At 37.4% G+C, this 18,346-nt stretch overlaps 1 protein-coding gene across 4 annotated transcripts in view; it reads right to left on the bottom strand.

The window, feature by feature from the left end:
• Nucleotides 1–3,517: 3,517 nt before the first annotated feature.
• The window catches only part of DPYD (dihydropyrimidine dehydrogenase), a 981,230-nt gene continuing 966,401 nt past the window's right edge, over nucleotides 3,518–18,346 (bottom strand). For 3 of the 4 annotated variants that reach the window (XM_049875734.1, XM_049875732.1, XM_049875733.1), the window contains 2 exons: nucleotides 8,627–8,767; nucleotides 3,518–4,998 (listed from right to left, as the gene is read on the bottom strand). In XM_049875734.1, the coding sequence (XP_049731691.1) occupies nucleotides 4,828–4,998; nucleotides 8,627–8,767 (312 nt within the window). In that variant the 3' untranslated portion in view covers nucleotides 3,518–4,827. The remainder of the gene's footprint in view (nucleotides 4,999–8,626; nucleotides 8,768–18,346) is intronic. The other variant, XM_049875731.1, reaches the window with a different exon arrangement.

Genomic DNA, 18,346 nt, shown 5'->3' with positions numbered 1-18,346 from the left:
TTGGGAAATGTCTAAGGATCAGAATCATTAAAAAAAAAAAAAAAGAATCATTAGCCATGATAAATAACTGGGCATGAGAAGGGAGAATAAAGGGTAGGGAAAATAACCGATTTTGAACTTGAGTTTGAGATATCTAAATACAGCAAAGGGTCAGGGACTTGAACAGATGTCCAAGTTAGAGGTACAGATGTCGCCATCATCTTTATAGAACATGTGAAAGGAATCATCAGAGTGGGAGAAGGGGGAAATCTCCAGACTTCCTCTAGCCTACAGCTCCTATAGGTTTTAGGCACCCTGTTTACTCCTCCTCCTCAATCTATCTTGTTAGTCATCTGCACTGGTCAGGCTCTTTCCAATCTCAGGGACTTTACACTTGCTGCTCCCCCTTCTGGAACACACTCTCTCCTATTCTTACATGGTTGGTTCCTTCCTACCCATCAGAATTTCCCTGGCTACCCTATGAAGAGTAAGTTCCTCCTTGTTTCTATTTCAGGCCCAGTTGTTTTTGCCATAGCATTTACCATAACTTGCAGTTTATTTGTTTTTGTATTCCCCACTAAAATGTAAGCTCCGCCAGGCAGAAATCATGTCTGTCCTGTTTATAGATGAATTATCAACAATTACTAAGTGCTTGGCAGGTTTTTAATAAATATTTTTGAATTAGTAAATGAACAAAGGTGATTCTGATTCCCTGAGGGATTATAATATGATCCAACCCTGTCTCATTCTCTTTGCCTTATCTCTCACCATGTGTCCCCTTTGGCCTAGTTAATCTCAAGCTCTTGTTGTTTCTTGAAAATTCCAGACTTTTTTTACAGCTTTATGCTTCATGTTTTCATGGCTTGAGATGTCCTTCTCTGGTTACCTATTTAGGAAAATCTTTTATGAGCTCAAAACTTGTCTTAATTAGCATCTTGTCAGGGGAGTTTTCTTTAGAAGTTTCTTCTCCGAAGATGGCTTTCCCGGCACTCACCACATGTGCTGTATAGCTTATATGTCCCATTCCCCTGTGGATGGTAAGCTCCTCAAAATGAGGGAACATGCATCATTTGAGTTCATACCCTTATCCCTTAGCCCAGTGCATGGTACATGCTATTTGATAAATATTTGCTGAATGCGTGAAGAGCTTGATGAACAAAAGGGGGAAAGCAGAATGGTATATTGGATAGAACCAAGAGTACCTAGAAATATACCTAATTAGCTATATGACCTTGGACAGTTACTTTCACTCTTTAAGCACCTGTGACCTCATTTGTAAAATGGGAGAAAATGCTAGTACCTACCTTTGATCATTATAACATTCAAATCAGCTTTATGCAAAACATTTAGTGTGTTTATCTTAGACATAAGAAACATTTACTCAATGTTAGACCACAGCCCTGCCTGGTCTGGTTTTATGACTCTACTCATGTCTGGAGGTGAGAAACTATAAGAATGGTGTGTTAGGTGGTATCTTGCTGGACAGAATACTATGATTTTTATTCTTCCAGATTCTGAGTCTCTCTGCAAGCTGCACATGGAAAATGAGTTATGTTTTGTATAAACATCTTAGATAAGAAAATCTTCTTAATGCAAAGCAGAAAGTGAGTGCAACAGAAATAAATTTCAGTGAGGTATAAACCTGTGTAAAATTGATTGCCATGGACTAACTCAAAGGCCTGGACATGCTGCGGTTCTCCAAAGTAGTTAGGAAAAGAGCTAAAGCATTCTGTCTGCTATTTCTCATACCGATGAACTGTGATAAGAGCAGGCTGCAAAGGTCATAAACTTCTTTTTCCTTTAATCCCTATTAAGGGAATTTCTGCCTGGTGGTCAGTGTCTTGAAGAGGACTCAGGCATACATATATATATATATATATATATATATATATATATATATATATATATATATCTCCCATTGCCATTGAATCAATTGTGACTTATAGTGACCCTATAGGACAGAGTAGAACTGCCCCATAGGGTTTTCAAGGAGCAGCTAGTGGATTCAAACTGCTGACCTTTTGGTTAGCAGCTGAGCTCTTAACCACTGCACCACCTGGGCTCATATATATATACATAAGCCCTGGTTACACAGTGGTTAAAGTGATCGATTGCTAATTGAAAGGTTGGCAGTTGGAAACCACCAGCGGCTCTGCAGGAGGAAGATGTGGCAGTCTGTTTCTGTAGAGATTTATAGCCTCTAAAACCCTATGGGGTCACTATGAGTCAAATCTACTTGATAGCAGTGGGTTTTATATACATAGGATTTTTTTTCATAATATCCTCAGAAGGCTGAAGAACTCCCTCAGTTCATTATATGTAAAAATGTCTCATCATATTGAGGTAGGGGTAATATATTACTACGGCATCTAAGTAGCCCTGGCACATTTATTTTTTGGGGGAACTTAGCTAAGCAGTTACCAACTCCGAAGGTTAAAATGCCCGCCTCCGCCCCAAGACAAGAGGGAACCAGAATCCAGTTTAATAAGTATCAATATCATACCACTACGTAAGGAGTGGAGTCCCTGGGTAGTGCAAAGGTTAACAAGCTTGGCTGCTAACCAAAAGACTGGCAGTTCAAGACCACTCAGAGGCACCTTGGAAAAAAGGTCTGGCGATCGATCTACTTCTGAAAAATCAACCATTGAAAACCCTGTGGAGCACAGTTCTCCGCTGATATACATGGAGTCACCATGAATCTGAATTAACTCAATGACAAGTGGTTTGGTTTGGTATGTAAGGAGTAATACTAAGAAACATGGATGCTTCCTATAGTGAAGATGGCATTTTCAAGGTAGACACACTGCTATTCTCTATTTGTCTCTACCCAGGGGCCTTTGCAAGAAACCTTGGGTAGTACTCAGTGAAGAATGCATTTGGCCAGAAAAGAACCAAATTCAGTTGGGAAAGCTGGTTAAGAGGGACTAGAAGTGAAACATTTGAATAAAATACTTGTATTACCCTCATTAGATTTGAACTAGCAGTTGAATGGAATTTACTATAGAACTAAGCACAAACTGTTCTACCTCTAAATTTAAATGGTGGTCAGGTGTATTAGATTCCCTGGGCTCCCATAACAAATTACCAAAAACTGGGTGGCTTAAAACACCAAAAATGTTATTCTTGTACACTTTTGGAGACCAGAAGTCTGAAATGAAGTTTTTGGCCTTTTGGGAGGCTCTGAAGGAGAATCTGTTCCATATCTGTGTCTTAGCTTCTGGTGGTTGCAAGCAATCCTTGGCTTGTAGACTCATCACTCCAATCTTTGCCTCTATTCTCAAACAGAATTCTCCCTGTGTGTGTGCCTCTGTGTTCAAATTCTCCTCTTATAAGGACATCAGTCATTGGATTAATGCCCACATTAATCTAGTGTGACCTCATTTTAACATAATTACATCTGCAATGGCCCTATTTCCAAAGAAGGTTACATTCACAGATCTCAAGCAGACATGAATTTTGGGGAAATTATTCAGCCTATTATAACATGAGAGTGTATTTGCAAAAGAGGCAACAAAAGACCATGTTACTTAAAATGCTTTATAAAATTTTATTTGATATTATTCAGTCATACAGATTTTGTAATAAATGTGCATTACTAAAAGTACATAATCAATTTTTTTTCTAGATTTACGTTTATCATAGAAATATGCCACAGCATAGTACTCACAGATTTACTACGTACAGATTCAGATAAAAATATTCCCCGGAGAAGAGAGAAAGAATTTACATGATGCTAGTTACTGGTCGTGAAAAATAGAGAAATACAAAAATATTGTTTGGCAATTACAGAAAATCTATATTTCCCTTGTATTCCATTAAGTTTGAAATTAAACAGAAACAGTAAAATAAAGAATAGCCAAATTGGTTTTGTACATTTAAGATATATTATCGATATTATATTTTTCATTTTTGAATAATTGAGCACCTGACCCACTGTATAATTTGGGTTGTGTTCAAGCATTAATTGCTGTAATCACAAAGGTTAGTATTAAAAGCACGCAAAGCAGATCTGTGCACAGCAGAACAGTGGTTTTACCCAGAGCTCCACCCTAACATCTTATCTTGTTAGGAACATAGTTTAAATATTTAAAGAAGAATGTCATGTTGATTCATTGGTGAGGAGCTCGGACACCTGTCCCAGGCATCAGTGGTGAATAGCACAGAGCAATGTGAATGGTTAGCAAATACTGTTGTTTTAAGTATCTAGCACTAAAAAAGAAGCAATTCAGCTAAGGATTCCTAGTAAAGTTTTACAAACCTTTTTTTTAGGCTTTCTGTTCCTGCCATAGTAAATAACTATCTGGTTTTCCTCATTTGTGTTTTTATGGCGCTTTCTTCATTTGTGCTTCCTACGTGCTTTCTCAGAAACAGTGTTAAAACTAAATGTAATTCTCAATTATAAAATGCTTCCTGGGAAATATTTTCTTGTATGTTAAAGCGCACTTTGTTCCAAAATACTTAATTTCCTTTACAGTTTTTAGAAATCAAAGACGGATCACAGCATAGTGCAATTTGGAAATTGTCACATTAATTAAAACAGGAAAGTTAATATATTTCACAATGGACAACTGACCATGAAAAAAAAAATCCAATTAACTGCTACACAGTTATTTAACAACTGTCCTCAGAAAAGAGTTACATTTTACGACCATTAATTGAATGATCACTGGCAGTATACATTTATTTACTTAGAAATTTATTTAGAAATTATGTATTTTTTACTTAGAAATTTATTTTGAAATTATATCCTCTTTAATTTACAAAGAGCCGAAAATAAGGATCACAATTAGAAAAGGTCAGCATATGTAAGTGGCATCAAAGTTCACAGCCACTGTTTCACAAATCACCTTAACACACTGGATTCACAGCTAAGGGTAAGCCTCTCTTTGGTTCATAAGGTGTTGTCCTGGAAACCATTCTGATGCAGTCGATAATAGGGCAGACGCTGAGACACAGAGTACAGCCTGTACAAGAGTCAGTAACGGTGGGCAGGTGGGTTTCTGGATCAAATTGTATAGCCTGCAAACAGAAAGAAAGAGCATTGCTGTCACTGCCCACAAAGGTCAAGAATGCCCCGTTTAAGCATCAACATTTTCTCTACTGCAGTAGAGCTACCCTTCCAGACAACCACGCCCGGTACTGTGGTGCGACTATAGCAACAGTTGAGCTGCCAGAGCGGAGGGGAAAAGAAGAGAGAGAAAAGAAATTCTTTTAAATTAGAAACACAACGTTTAAAATCCCTTAGAGGTATTTTTCTTCATTGTGTGAGGAAAATATTTCCTGACATAGTAATTCTCTAGCTTTCTTTGTTCTGAGCAGAGCTCAGGTCTTTCCAGCCTTACCAGGATGGGTTGTTTTCTACCTGAAGACGATGGAGGTGTTGTTTTCTTTCCCACGTCCTCCTCCTCCTCCTATTCATACTCTTGTTCTCGACAGTGGAAAAGGGTTACCATCAGAAGGGTCAAGGAACACACTGATTTGGACTTGAAATAATGCATGTCGATTTTAGAAGGAAGCAGTAGAAAAAAAATAGTTTAAGAGCGGGCTTTGACTTGTGAGTATTTCCAAGCCAATTTCAGGCGTTGTCCTACGATGCAGTGGCCAAAGCACTGACCGTTGAGGCAAGACACCTGGCTTCCTGGCCCCGCCCTGACGCTTTACTCAGCTGTGAGAACTGGGGCGAGGTCTCTAGCACTGAAGCTGCTCAGAATTTTTCAGAACAAAAATATAATTCTTGATTCTTCCTTCTTTTTTTAAACATGAATCAAATTATAATAAGCAATAAAAATACCTCGTGTGAAATTTAAGATTGAGATTTTCCTTAAGAAATGATTCTTTTGAATAATTATTTGTCTGTTAAAGAGGAATATTTCAAGAGTGGGAATAATGATATAAGTGTGATCATTAAGGAAACAATCCTATTTGAACAAGAACTGCAATTATAACAAACGTTAAGAAAACCTGTCCACATAAGTAGCTGCCATGTATAGTAAACAACATCTCACATTGCTGTTGGGATGTGTAGAAACTATTTCTCTTCCTCTTGCACTCTTTTATAAACAGAAATCCAGTGAAACGATTGAATAAAATTAAAGCAATACTTATGTATTAGGAATCTTATACTTTGAAAATTTGCAAAACAACTTGGCATTCAGCTGAACATTTTGGTTTTCTTTTTTTTTTTTTAGTAGAGGAATCAAGGACTTTGTAAATTTTTTTAATGAATAATTATTTTTTCTCATTAATAAATCATATTACGAAAGTTGTACCAAGGCTAGAATTCCAAGATGGAAGTCATAACTTCTAAGATTCAAGATATTAAAACCCTGATGATACTATGATTTCAGTTATAGGACTTCTTGGCTTACCTATTAATTAGAGGAAAGACGAAACTAAAGTGAATGTCATGATTACCATTTTCAAAATAACTGTTAGAGATACTCTGCAGCTAGAAAAAAAGGTAATGAATTAGATAGAAATTGAGTTTCAAATTAACTCAGGAGAGTTTTTTTTTTTAATTAAAGTATGTTTTTAATACCTCTAAAAAAAAAAAAATTTTTTTTTTTTTATTACGTGGTCACAGAGTATGCAGGATCCTACCATGAGCAACATGGGGCATATCCCCAGGTTGAATGAGATGAATAAACTTCAGTTTTTAGATGGAGCATTTTATTTTAGCAAATACCATTGATCATTTCTTAAAGGCCCTATTTTGACTTTATTACTTCTTTATGGGTTAATAAGTTTAATTAATGAAAATAACATTTTTCTCCAGTTTTTGGCAATTTTAACGTGAACTTCTATTTTGCTCTCTCCAGAGTCCATATTGGCGGCGGGGAGCGGTGGGGGGAGCCCTTACTTTCACAATAAACCAGGCCTTTGACGGAAACTTATGTTTAAAGACATCATTTATGATAATCATATGATCATGTTTTCATTCATTTCTAAAATTCAACCAGTTTAAGTCTGTAGTCATGTCAAAATATAAAAGCAGGTTATAAATACAGAGGAGATAACTGAAGAAGCAAATTAAAAGTCTATTTAATGCTTTCACAAAGAGAAATTCATAGAATGTTTTCAAGATAGCCCACCCTGAAGAGAACCGAGTTTCCACTTTGTCCTTCTTGCCCTGTGAAGGTTCTTAGTAGCTAAAGGATGAGGAACTATAGGAAGAATCAATTGATCATTTCATGAGCAGAAATGCTCTGGCTTTCCAGCTATAAAGGCCTTCCTGGGACCACAACTAGTTGGTGGTGTTGTTGTTTGGTGTCATCAAGTCAGTTCTGACTCATAGTGACCCTCTGTACAACAGAACAAAACACTGCCCAGTCCTGTACCATCCTCACAACGGTTGTTATGCTTAAGCCCATTGTTGCAGCCACTGTGTCAATCCATCTCACTGAGGGTCTTCTTCTTTTTCACTGACCCTCTACTTTACCAAGTATGATGTCCTTCTCCAGGGACTGATCTCTCCTGACAACATGTCCAAAGTATCTGAGACAGTCTTGCCAACCTTTCTTCTAAGGGGCATTCTGGTTATACTTCTTCCAAGACAGATAGTTTGTTCTTTTGGCAGTCCATGGTGTTTTCAATATTATTCTCCAACACCACAATTCAAATTCTTCTTCAGTCTTCCTTATTCATCATCCAGCTTTCACACGCATAGGAGGCAACTGAAAACACCATGGCTTAGGTCAGGTACACCTTAGTCTTCAAGGTGACATCTTTGCTTTTCAACACTTCAAAGATGTCTTTTGCCGCAGATTTGCCCAATGCAATGTGTCTTTTGATATCTTGACTGCTGCTTCCATGGGTGTTGATTGTAGGGTGGGAAAGTACTTTTCCTTTTTTTTTTTCTGGGGAAGAAGCTCAATAAATATAGAATGGAAGAGATTCTCTTTTGGCAGAAAGAATCCAGCTCTTCAGTGTAATGGCAAGAAACTGTAGTTCTTTTCCTTTTCCTCTGTGTTAAAGCATAATGCTTTCCTAATGTTCATAAAAAAGGAGTCCTGGCAGCCTAATGGTTAAGCACTCAGCTGCTAACCAAAAGGTTAATGGTATAAACCTACTCAGTTGCTCTGTGGGAGAAAGACCTGGTGATCTGCTTCCATAAAAATTAGAGCCAAGAAAATCCTATGGGGCAGTTCTACTGTGTCACATGGGGTCACTATGAGTTGAAAATTGACTTAATGACATCCAACAGCAATGTTCATAATTGTGTACCTTTGTTTATTAGGTTGGATTTCTGCATACAATTTTATGAGTGATGAAACGATATTAAAATAAGACAGCACACTGAACAGCTTTCCTAAAAAGAAACAACAAACAAAAAACATCCTATGCTATGAGGGTGAGAGGACAGAAAGAAATGCCACCATTGCAAGCTTTTGACACATCTGTTTTAAATCACATACTTAAGTGCTACAGCTGCTAACCCAAGGGTCGGCAGTTCAAATCCGCCAGGTGCTCCTTGGAAACTCTACGGGGCAGTTCTACTCTGTCCTATAGGGTCGCTATGAGTCAGAATCGACTCGATGGCACTGGGTTTGGTTTTTGGTTTTACTCAGCAACAGAAGATGTGTTCTGCCACAAAAGCCAGAAATATGCCTCATGGAGTCTTTCTGCTAAATACAGGATGGATTCCTACCTGGTAGCCAGAGTCATTGCAGGTCATGTAGCATTTACCACAGTTGATACACATTTCTTCATCGATCATGGCCACAATTTGCTCTACGTTGCTAAGTTCACCAAACATTCCAAGGTACTTCAGTGCTTTTCCAATTACATCCTAAAAGAGAGACATTGAATTTCTTAGGATTCTCATTTTAGACATTTCCATATAATCATTAATGTCAGTCCAAATTTCCCTGTTTTTATATAATGTTGCATTAGGTTAACTTAGGAAGCTTTGGATATTGTAGTTCACATAGATATGCTTTTCAGGATAATCACAGCTAAATATTTCTCTCATCTGAAAGATGGGCAATATAGATACCTAGCTTAGAAATACAAAACCTAATTAACAGCAATCAATAGAATTTTCTACTGAATAATCTAAAAACAGTGTTTCTGTGGAACAGGAGAAAGAAATGACACTCTTTTCAGTTGTGGCTTTTTCACAATTTTGGACCTTGAAGGATCCAAAAGTAATGAAAAGTGACAAAGGGTAATAATACACTAACATTTGACAACTTTATTTAGATTGCTAGAAATGAAGGAAAAAAGTATGATGCTATGTATTTATATCACTGTATTTGAATTTTAGATTTCATTTACAAATCTGCCCTGGTAGCACACCCACCTGTCATGTCTTGAAGAATATATTTCATTATTAAAACATTTTAATTTATGCTAATTAATCAGATTGATCTAATAGTTAAATTAGATGCTCTTTTAGTTTTTAAGAAGTAGAATTTTCTTCATTCACCACTGAAGATTTTTTTCATGTGGTTACACATTGCTTTGTTCTTCATATTAATTGGAAATGTGCTTAGTATGTGAAGCACAGACAATGTTTCATCAACAATAAGAAACACTTTGTTTCATAAAACAAAACAGAAGACTGCAGCAATTTTTGTCAAATTAGTATGCTGTCAAGATGGTCTGCTTTTGTTTTTAACTTTTAAGAAGAGAATCCTTTGTCTGAATTCAAGGTCCATGTTCAAGGATTGACTCTTTCCTAATGCCATCTTTCCATATTCTCTTTGGTATTTTATTTTCTGCTCTTCTTTTTCTAACCTTGACTCTCCTTCTATATATATATTTTTTTTCTATTTGAGCCCTAAATGACAATACACTCATGACCACAAGCTTTCAAACTGAAAAGAAGTTTACATTATTGTATACAGTGCATTTCTCAGTGGGTAAGATGATAGAAAACTTTATAATGTCCTCACTATTTTCTTTTCAATGTGCTGAAGGTATAATTTCAACTGTACTTCAGTCTGTTTGGGGTGGGCACTTGATGTCCAAATCAATATCTTCATCCTCAATTGCCCTCACAAACTCAAAAAATTGGCACCTTAAATTCACCCAGATTGAATTTATCATCATCAACACAAAACTGGCTTTTCCTTCTGATTTTCCGAGTTCTGTGAGCAGCATTAGGATTTTCCGATCACTGAGGCTTAAAACTCCAGGGTCATGTTTTGCTCCAACGTTTCTCTGCTCCACTATCTCATCTTTATCAAGTCTTCTGAGTTTAGCTTCTACAATATCTTTTATATCCTTTTTCCAGGTCTACCACCATCTTTAACAATGATCAATTTATTTCCCATTACTTTTCATGGAGTTGGAAGGGCCTACTTGATGAGTGTCATCCTTGTACCATTCTTCCTTTCCCAGTCCACCTTATAAAATGTCGCCATCTTAATCTAGACAAAAAAATATAGGCTAAATTTCCTACTAACCTGACTCAAAACTCTACTAAACTAAATACAGTCTCACCAGGCTGGCACTTAAGGTTTCCTACTAATATGTTTTCATCAATTTTATTGCTCATTCCCAATCACCTTGTGCTTCAGCTACACTGGACTCATGTTTCACACTGAATGCACTTTAAATGACTTCTCAGGGGCCTAATTTTATGTTGTGTCCTCTGTCTGGAATGCCCTTCCTTCATATCTCCACTGGAAAGAAAAAAAAATCCTCTACACTCTTCAAAGACATCTCAAATGCACCTCCTTCATGAAGCTTTCCTCCATCCTTCCTTTCTAAGCAGTGTGAAGAGGTGAACATCTTTCTCTCTTCTTTTCTTTCTCCTTCCCTTGCCACCTCCCCTTTTTTTCTCACATTCTATCTCCCCTCCCCACCCCCTTTCTTACTTGTTTTGATGGCCTATAGCATTTGTTTGTATCTATTTTGTGAAACTAATGATAACAGATAACTTATAAGTCCTTACTATGTATCAGGCCACTACTGTTATTTTTAAACATCTTATCATTTAAACATCACCCAGTTTATAGATGATGATACAACTATGACTCAAGGTATAAAATAAGTAAACAGTAAATCAGGGATTCAGACCAGTGCAGCCTGACTTCAAATACCATGATCAAAAGCACTCTACTCTGCTGACTCATTTTTTATCTCTCTATTAAGTAAATTCCACTTCATGTTACTGACATTTTCTATACTTGTCTTCGTATACTGCAGTCTTAGTTCTATTTATCTTTGTATATTATGCGGGTGTACTTTGCTCCTGTAGATAACTGAAATATCATAGGTGTTGAAATACTTGTTGAAATATATCTTTCATATATCTACATGCTACACATATAGCATAATATTAGGCACATAGTTGAATGGGACACTTGCTACCTGTTGATTTATTAGCATTACTATTAACAGGAAATTCAGAAATGGAGTTGAGCACTTTTTCAAAATGTAAAACAGTGATAATCAAAATATCTGAATGAGTTTGATATTTTCTAATAATATTTTAATACATTAAATATAGGAGAGTGCATCTGTTTATAAAAGGCTATTTATATGTGATAGAAAATCATTTCTTCAATCTACTAAATAAATCACTCAAAAGAGCTGTTGCACTGAATCAAATCATATATCGAATGATATCATCGGTCAATATTCAAAAGATGATTAAACAGAAAACTCCCTAATCAGCTTATATGACTTATTCAAAAGAAACAATGTTTTTCTCTAAGAAATTTTATTGTATGAAGCAAATCCACATTCCGTCTGAGTACATTAAATATGCCTTTTGCTCTATATTGGAGATTGGCTGTTGCCTTTTATTAAAACAGCATAATTTAATGTGAAACTAAATAAAACAAGATGCTTAGAGCCTTTAGAAGTTATTAGCACATGGCATTAAAAAGTCTCCCCTTGTTCACCACAGTTCTTTAAAAATTTTTTTTTTTTTTAATCTGGAAAAGGATAAAAGAATGACAACTCTTTTAAATTATTTTGGGAAAGACTATCAAAGACAATGAATTATCACTCTATGTGACTGAAAATGTGGACATTTGTTAAAAACCTAAAGCCTCCAGGTAGTACTGGCAGCTTAGGAATACCCTGGAGAACATATCTGGGAACTTAGAGTAGCTGAAAGATGCATGTAATCAGAAAAACACATATGGCTGCACATCTTGGACACACATCCGTGGAGATTAAGGGAAGCTGCATTCATTATTCCAAGAAGGGTGTGAATACACAGAGGTCAGAAAATCTGGGGCAGCCATTCTGATTAGGGGAAATGCTTAAGTGTGAGTATGTGTGTGTGGAGAAATCTGTGCTAAATTCTTTAAATTATAGATGATACATTTGATTTAAATAAAAGTCCTTACCAAATTGTTGTGCAGGGCTACAAAATTCTGAATCCCACATTTGTCACAGATTATATGTTTGGGGTATCAAAAGTATTTTTTAAAGAGAGATCTGTCAGTATTTCTGGCTGATATTAAAAGTTTGGGGCCAAAGAGCAAGGAAAAGGAGAATTCCAAACTCATTGCTGATACATCGTACTCAATTTATTATGCTTAATATGAGTATGTTAGTTTTGGTCCTTTTTTTTTTTTTTTTTTACAGACAATTGAAGTATTTTTAAATTGTAACTTATCTGGTCTGTTAACTTCCTTTTTCCAGTGTCTAGTCTTCTACACACACGACTGATATGCTTTCTACAATTTTTGTAAATACCAAAAAAAAGAAAAAGAAGAAAACCAAATTTGTTGCCATCGAGTCAATTCCAACTCATAGCGGCCCTACAAGACAAAGCAGAACTGCCCCAGAGAGTTTCCAAGGAGCTGCTGGTGGCTTCAAACTGCTGACCTTTTGGTTAGCAGCTGAGCTCTTAACCAGCTGACCACCAGCGTTCCTTCCTGTAAATAAGTGCTGTTCAATGGCTAGGACCAAGGGCAGAGGCAGAGGGAACTATTTAAATATTTAAATTATTTGAGTGTAGCTGTTCAATCTCCTTCTTTGTACCATTATCAGTATTACATGTTCTTATCTTATTACATTATGTTCGCTACTTGCCTAATCAACAAAACAGGAAATGAGTTAATTTGGTTTGTTCTCATTGAATTTACGTTGACTCTTAATAACTTCTTCCTTTACTAAGTGCTTCCAAGTCAAAAGTTTAATGATCTTTGTAGAATAGCAAAGGGATTAGGACTCCAGCTTTCGGATCTGTTTCTATTCCCCACCCCCCACGCCGCCCCATCACATCCACCTTATCTTTCTCTAAAGAACCTGAAGCAACATTTATGTGTTCAGTATTGTGGCAAATCAATCTTACATAAAAATGCTTTCAAAAATATAGCATGCAACTCATCCTTGATATTCTATAAAATGCTCTCTGAGCTAGGAAGCAGAGAGAAGGACTATACACCCAGAAAGTGAGATCTTGAGTTTAAGTTCAGTGGAACTCTGATAGCAAGACTCAGGTTGTGTATGCTGAGATGGAGGGGAGAGACAAACCATGATCCAGGAAATACATAGTAGATTGGGAGAATAGGGTTAGAGCAGCAAGTAAATCAAGAGACAGGATAGAAGCAAATGAGAATCTAGGAACTGAAGTGGGTGACGGAGAGTGGAATGGGAGGGGGAGTAAGTGGAGCTTATTAGTGAAAGAGAAGGACAGATGGGTGAGGTTTAGATGTGAGGAAGGTTAGTTCAGTACAGATCCGTGGCCCAGATGACTGTATTCTTTTTATGTGGGGCAGGCTCAGCAGAAAGTTCTTGCCAGAAGCCTTGAATTTAAACTCATTTAAAGATGCTAAGAGTCTTTTTACCATATCATTATCTATCTTAGGCTTCAACTCTGAAATATGTTTTTCCTACCTTTTTCAGTTTTAAGAGCATTCTCTATGGGGATGATAGAATTATAATAGGGATGGAATAAAAAAAAATTCTAATTGTAATTTAACACTACACCATCTGCTATAAGTAGTGGGTATTCTTTTTTCTTTTAACAGATAAAAATACATTTCCATTTTTCTTAAGATTTTCTCCAAATTCAGACCATTTGAGGCTTGGCACTCCTGTCCCATCCTTAAATCTTGATGCCACTCTTTTGTGTTCACCTTCAGTATTGTGATCTGCCTTTTCTCATATAACTGCTAAACAGAGAGTTATCTAAATGCTTAATCCTTTTCTTTCTCCTTGGATACTTAGTGATTATACCATCAAATTTCTATTTGACAGCTTCTCATTCTTTTTTGATCCATCTATATGTTAGAGTCCCTAACTATGGACTTGTATCTATTGTTTTCTCTAAACTTCCTGAAATTAGATTTACTGAAGGTAAGAAACTTGTATATCTAAGCTCAGACTTCCTTTCCTTGGCCTAAGGAATTCTAAGTTGACGTAGGATGGTTACTTTCTCTCAAGATTCCTTTAGCTGCCATTTTCCCCAAACAGATTTTTATTCAAAGCCAGAAATAAACCAAGTGCAGAAAGTCCCCCCATTGCATCTCTTTCCTTTGTGAGATTAAATTTCCACAAGGCAATTCAACAACTTTTCAGATATTTTGCCTTTAGTGGAGTGGGATTTTCATCTGATGCCTGTAAAGGCTTATATCACTCCTCTATCTTGCCTGTCCCTATTAGCCGTCTGGTTACGAGGTCTCTGATGTAGTCCCTCTGATAACATTTCTGGTGTTCTCTCATTTCACTCTCATGCAGCTGCTTCCTCCATGCAACATCCTCAGGTTTGGGGATTTCCATTCAAGTGTATATCTTTTTCACATATACTGCTCATCCCCAGTCCTCCAATTACAACTATTTATTCTGAACAGGATATATACCTTTCCACTGCCACATTCAAGTCAGGAATCACATCTCAACAAATCCCCATAAGACATAAGAAATTATGTTTACCAAATTCTGCTCATTTTTTTTTTTAAGTTCAGTTTGATAATTATTCATCTGAAAAATTTGTTGGTATATAGACAACTGAGAATATTAATGTTGTCCCCAGCCCATTTCTCTGGCATCTACTGGAAATTGCTGGGCAAGTCCTCCACTATTTTTCTTTCTGAACCATCACTTTTATGCTTCATCGTATCTAATATGGGTTTACGGTTTTATCTGAGTACTTTTCTCTTCCCTTCCACAATTCAATTGAACTAATAAACCACTTGATCAGGCTGACTGGTCTCCTGCCAACACCATCTTGCCAGTCTTATGAGATACAGTCCATCTCTTACTCGAAGCAGCCGGAAGAAGAGATGAAAACATCACTAACCCGAACCCAAACCCATTGCTGTTGAGTTGATTCCAACTCACAGTGACCCTATAGGACAGAGTAGAACCGTCCCATAGTGTTTCTAAGGCTGTAAATCTTTCCAAACAGACTGTCACAGCTTTCTCTCACAGAGTGGCCGGTTGGTTTGGACTGCTGACCTTCTGGTTAGCAGCCAGGCGCTTAACTACGGCACCACCAGGGCTCCTTGAAAACATCACTAGTGCCCCAAACCACCCATTTTTCTACACAGAAATTCAGAGATGTTAAAGATACATTCCAGGTTTCATAAAGAGAATGAGAATTATTCTCATATCAACAGAAGTGGGCAGCACTCAGTGGACTTTATAAGTCTTGGCAGACTCTCAAGTCTCTGTTATATGCTGCCTGGGAATAAAGCACATTTCTCATTTAGCCGGGCCAAATGTGCATACTGTCACTTCAGCTCCCCACAGCTAGGGGACAAATCTGCCTCCTCCTGAAGGTGGCTCCTGGTGTCTTCTCTTTACCAGGAACTTCTTCAGAAGGTCCCAGTTCATCTTGTAGAAGGAGACCTGCATAACTACTGCAAGGGCCAGGTAGGTCTCTTTTTCTTTATCTTATTCTTCCCTTTCAGACTTCCAGCAATGCTTATGATTGCCCTCTTCATCCTTCAGAATTTTTTCTTTCTGATCCCTTCATATAATTGGAGCTTCAAAATATTCCAATATGCCTGGTAAGTGCTATTCCATTGCTAAATGGAAATCAACACGTGGGAGTGATAAAGAGGCACTCAACTGGATGCCCGCTGGCAGAGGGGCCCCCACACTACTCCCTGACAGAGGATTGAGGTCTCCTGACATTCCTTAGCTTTCAAGGAGGCAAGGAGATGCTGGATAGTATGTTGGCTCACAAAGACTTCTGGTTTTCAGGGACTCCGTAGCCATAGCGTAATACTGGGAATACTCACCGCTCTTGAACGCTGGAGTCCTGGTGGCACAGTGGTTAACAGCTTGACTGCTAAACAAAAGGTAGGCAGTTGAAATCCACCAGCCACTCCTTGGAAACCCTATGGGGCAGCTCTACTCTGTCCTATAGGGTCACTATGAGTTGGAATCACCTTGATGGCAATGGGTTTGGTTCTTGCTGAAATCCTTAGCAATTCAATCGGTATGTACCCTTTTATACCTCTTGGTAAGTTAAGATTTATCAAGAAAACTGAAATTACAGCACTATTACCTTTCAGTTCTCTCCTTTTTCTGAAGCAGTATTGAACAAAAGAATGAGTTTAACATGAAGTTTACCACTTTGATGCCACTATCTGATAGAGTCAGGGATTGCATATTGAATTTAAGGTCCCATGGTTGCATATTATCCCAAGAATGCTTGAACACCATGCTTTGCAAATGTGATTGTTGTTGTTGTTAGGTACTGTTGAGTCAGTTCCAACTCACAGCAACCCTAGGTACAACAGAATGAAACACTGCCTGGTTCTGCGCCACACCCACAATTGTTATGCTTGAGCCCATTGTTGCAGCCAATGTGTCAATCCATCTCATTGGGGGTCTTCCTCTTTTTCATTGACCCTGTACTTTACCAAGATGCTGTCCTTCTCCAGGGACTGATCCCTCCTGATAACATATCCAAAGTATATGAGACCTAGTCTCACCATTCTTGCTTCTAAGAAGCATTCAGGGCATACTGCTTCCCAGACAGATTTGTTCATTCTTTTGGCAGTCCATGGTATAGTCAATATTCTTTGTCAATACCATAATTCAAAGGCATCAATTCTTTGGTTTTCCTTATTCATTGTCCAGCTTTCACATACACATAAGGCAATTGAAAACACCATGCCTTGGGTCAGGTGCACCTTGGTCCTTAAGGTGACATCTTTGCTTTTTAACACTTTAAAGAGGTCTTTTGCAACAGATTTGCCCAACGCAAATAGCTTGATTCCTTTACTGCTGCTTCCGTGGGTATTGATTGTTGATCCAAGTAAAATGAAATCCTTGACAACTTCAGGCTTTTCTTTTTTTCTCCCCTCTTCTCAGTGAGAGACAGCAGAGGACATTGGTTAAAGGCCTAAGTTCTGGAGCCAGATTTTAGAATAAAATATTGTTTTAGATACCTTCCTATGTATATGACCTTGGGCAAGTTATTTAATCTCTTTGTCGATTTCTTAATCAATAAAATAGGAATAACTAGAGTACTTCATAGGCTTATTGTGAGGATTACATGAGTTAATTCACAAGCACATAGGCTAGTGCCTGGAACCCTGGCACCTCATGAGTACTTGATAAATATTAACTTTTATTATTAATTCTCTGCTTAATTAACACTAATTTATTAAACTCCATTTTAAATATCACCATCTCTGTGAAGCTTTCCATAATTACCCTAGGCAGAACTAATCCCTTTCACTCCTCTGAGTTCCCAAAGCATTTTGTACATATTTGATTGAACTGTAAATAATTTCTAACATGTGTCTTTTTCCCCTGCTAGATTATGAGCTCCATAAGGGTAGATTTCTTTCCTTCTTTCTTCCTTTTTTAATTCACGATATACGCCCAGTTCCTAGCACAATTTCTGGATTGCAGGGAGTGCATAATAGATATATAGAATGCTACAACTCCATCGAGATTGCAAGAATCCCTGAGCCTTGGACCATGTCTTGTATGCCTTTGGAATCTCTCACAGTCCTTAGCACGCTGCTGGTCACATAATACTTGCTAATTGGCTGATATTGAAACTGCCTACTTCTGAAGCCACAGACCATTAAATCATATTTGAGGCATCTGAAAGGAAAAAAGAACAAAAGATGAGATCTATTGAGCATGGCTTGCTTCGAAATAATATTGTCACATTCATAACCAGGGAAGATGTGGTAGATTAGAAACTTGAATGCATCACTGAAAAACCTGTTCAAACACGAGGGGCTTAGTTAAGTTTGTGGGGCACTAGGGCTCTTTTTATAGCAGATGGGGAATAATATACTGTGGTAGCAGAGAGGATAAACAGAACAGCGTCATGGAGTTTAAACTATTGAACAGAGGGATCTATAAAGAGGCCAGCAGAGAGGAGGGAAGAAACAAGCTAAAATAAACAGATGGGTGGACATGGAAAATATTAAGCATGAAAACAGACAACCCAGGCCCTCCAGGAAAAAGGAAAAATGGTATG

This window comes from Elephas maximus, chromosome 3 (assembly GCF_024166365.1).
Source record: "Elephas maximus indicus isolate mEleMax1 chromosome 3, mEleMax1 primary haplotype, whole genome shotgun sequence".
Taxonomy (NCBI): Eukaryota; Metazoa; Chordata; class Mammalia; order Proboscidea; family Elephantidae; genus Elephas; species Elephas maximus.
Note: the sequence above shows the minus strand (reverse complement) of the source record. Positions and strands in the feature narration are given on the sequence as shown.